A 2,227-nucleotide genomic window follows, 5' to 3' on the forward strand; every position below is an offset into this window, starting at 1 on the left:
AGTTTTCTTACTTTCTTTGGATTTAAATTTATAGCATATAGTCGAAAATGGATTTGAAATGTCTTCTCTTCCAATGAACCATCGGAATGATTTGGAGAAGAAGATGTTTTCTCTAAATGCAAAGGCTATGAATGCCTTATATTGTGCACTTGACAAAAATGAATTTAATCGCGTTTCAAATTGTGATTCAGCTTTTGATATTTGGAAAACTCTTGAGGTCACTCATGAAGGCACTAGCCGAGTGAAAGAGTCCAAAATCAACATTCTTGTGCATTCTTACGAACTTTTTCAAATAAAACCAAGTGAGTCCATCGGAGACATGTACACCAATTCTTGAAATTTTTTCTAATGAATCTAAAAAAGTTGAGAAAAAAGGTTTTTTTTTGACACCGACCAGAAGAAAGTCATAAGAAACAAAAGGATCTAAGGATATCATACGAACCATATGCAGTCAATATAACAATGGTCACACATTTGGCCAAGTAAAACAAAGGTAAAGAGACAGCGAGACCACCAAACAGTGTGTGAATCTTCTATCACCAACAAGACGAATAGCAATTGCCGTGGTGTTGCAACCTATTTAGAGAGGGCCCACAATGCCGTGGATCGTCTCTCTTCATATATCTTCTTCTACGGCTTGTGAAGAACCCTCCCGGCCAACAGGGCCGCCTCCATTACCAGGCTGATCACGTCCACCACTTCCTCCACCATGCACTTGTTCCCCTTGAACGAACCCTTTCCGGATTCCCTCACCCGGGAAATGCAGTTGAGTAAGTTCTGGTTGCACTCCTGGCTCAAGTAGTCATCTGTATCCATCAATTCATTAACATGGATCAGAACATGGTACTGACACAAAGAAATGGCAGTAATAAGGCTCCAAAGGAGAAGAGAGGAGATGAGAAGAGAGAAGAGTGCACATACTGTTTCTGGATTGAACACAGGCATCATGGACCATGCAGCAGGCGTCGAGTGCGTCGCAGGGCTTCTCCCCTGAGCAGCCAGTGTACAGAATACCACAGTACTTTCCGTATCTTAAGAAAGGAGGAACTGTGCAACCCAATCACCATGAGCAAAGCCAACAGAAACACTCGGTCCAAATCCTGAATCCAACACGACAGAATATGTCTTACCATTGCAGTGTTGAGACTCGCACTTTCTGCTGCATTGCTGCTTGCTCTGTGGAAAAAATAGCGTTCCAATTGAGTACAAGTAGTTGAAAGCAACAGCGACATTGGACACGCTGAGGAGCAAGTAGAAAAAGCGGTGGTATATATTTGAGAGTGCAGACCGCAGAGATGCCGACGTTGACGGATTGGACGCCGATGTTGAGTGCGTTGACGGGAGTAGTCGACAGCAGGAGTGCGAGAAAGGAATTGAAGAAAAGAACGGCAAGCTTCATCACTGACTTGTCCGTCCCCCTTCCACCCATTCTGATCTCTCTATTTCTCGCACTCTCACTATATGTCGATGCAGACAGAAAGGAAGAAGCAGCTTTGATGAGTTTGGTTTTGCTCAATCACTGGATTTATAGCGAGGAGAAGGGAGGGGGAACGGCGATGTGGGGAAGGGAGAACTGAGGAGGCATGCCGTTCCGATGTCCTATTTGTCCCGTGACTAACTTTTGTGCTGTAGCTCATGGGTAGCGATCAAATATCTCCCAATCTTTATCTCATCAGACGGCTGGATGACTCAGGATCAGATGACGTGGGGTCATCATGGAAGAATATCTACACATCCAACCAACTTAAGTGGATTTTTTCTTGTGATAAAGGAAACAGTAGTACACCAAAATATCTTACGACTCTGTGGCCTCAGATGAAGACCGCACCTATCCTGGTTTCTTTATTATTAGGTTGTGCTTTTATAAGTCACGGCAGTTCTAATATCACTGAACGTGAGCTCAGACATCACAGCGAAAAAGCTTCAGCTTGATGTATTTGGTAAATCATGCTACCACCGACAACAGTTTCTAAATTAATAACAATAGCTTGTTGGTTTATACGTTTATGAACCATCATTTGGGCACGTGGCACAATCTGGCTATTATTGCTTACTCCTAACGTGATTCCCAGATTCAAGAGAAAAATTAAAAAAAATGCCGCTGGTCCACCTTGCAGAGCATAAGCAAGCATGATGTCAACTTATTACAGCGCATAGCATCCTTGCGAAATTGCAGGTTCTTCTGTACTTTGCTGATGATTCAAAAGTCATGTTCTCTGGTTTGGAT

The 2,227-nt window shown here is 43.1% G+C and overlaps 1 protein-coding gene across 1 annotated transcript; it reads right to left on the minus strand.

The window, feature by feature from the left end:
• Positions 1-407: 407 nt before the first annotated feature.
• On the minus strand, positions 408-1,581 carry LOC135643996 (phospholipase A2-alpha-like). Its single transcript, XM_065161336.1, has 4 exons — positions 1,289-1,581; positions 1,131-1,176; positions 922-1,047; positions 408-806 (listed from the first exon to the last, which is right to left on the minus strand). Exons 1-4 carry the CDS (start codon positions 1,427-1,429, stop codon positions 631-633), a joined length of 489 nt encoding a protein of 162 aa, XP_065017408.1. The 5' UTR covers positions 1,430-1,581; the 3' UTR covers positions 408-630.
• Between the last annotated feature and the right edge of the window lie 646 nt (positions 1,582-2,227).

This window comes from Musa acuminata, chromosome BXJ3-8 (assembly GCF_036884655.1).
Source record: "Musa acuminata AAA Group cultivar baxijiao chromosome BXJ3-8, Cavendish_Baxijiao_AAA, whole genome shotgun sequence".
NCBI lineage: Eukaryota > Viridiplantae > Streptophyta > Magnoliopsida > Zingiberales > Musaceae > Musa > Musa acuminata.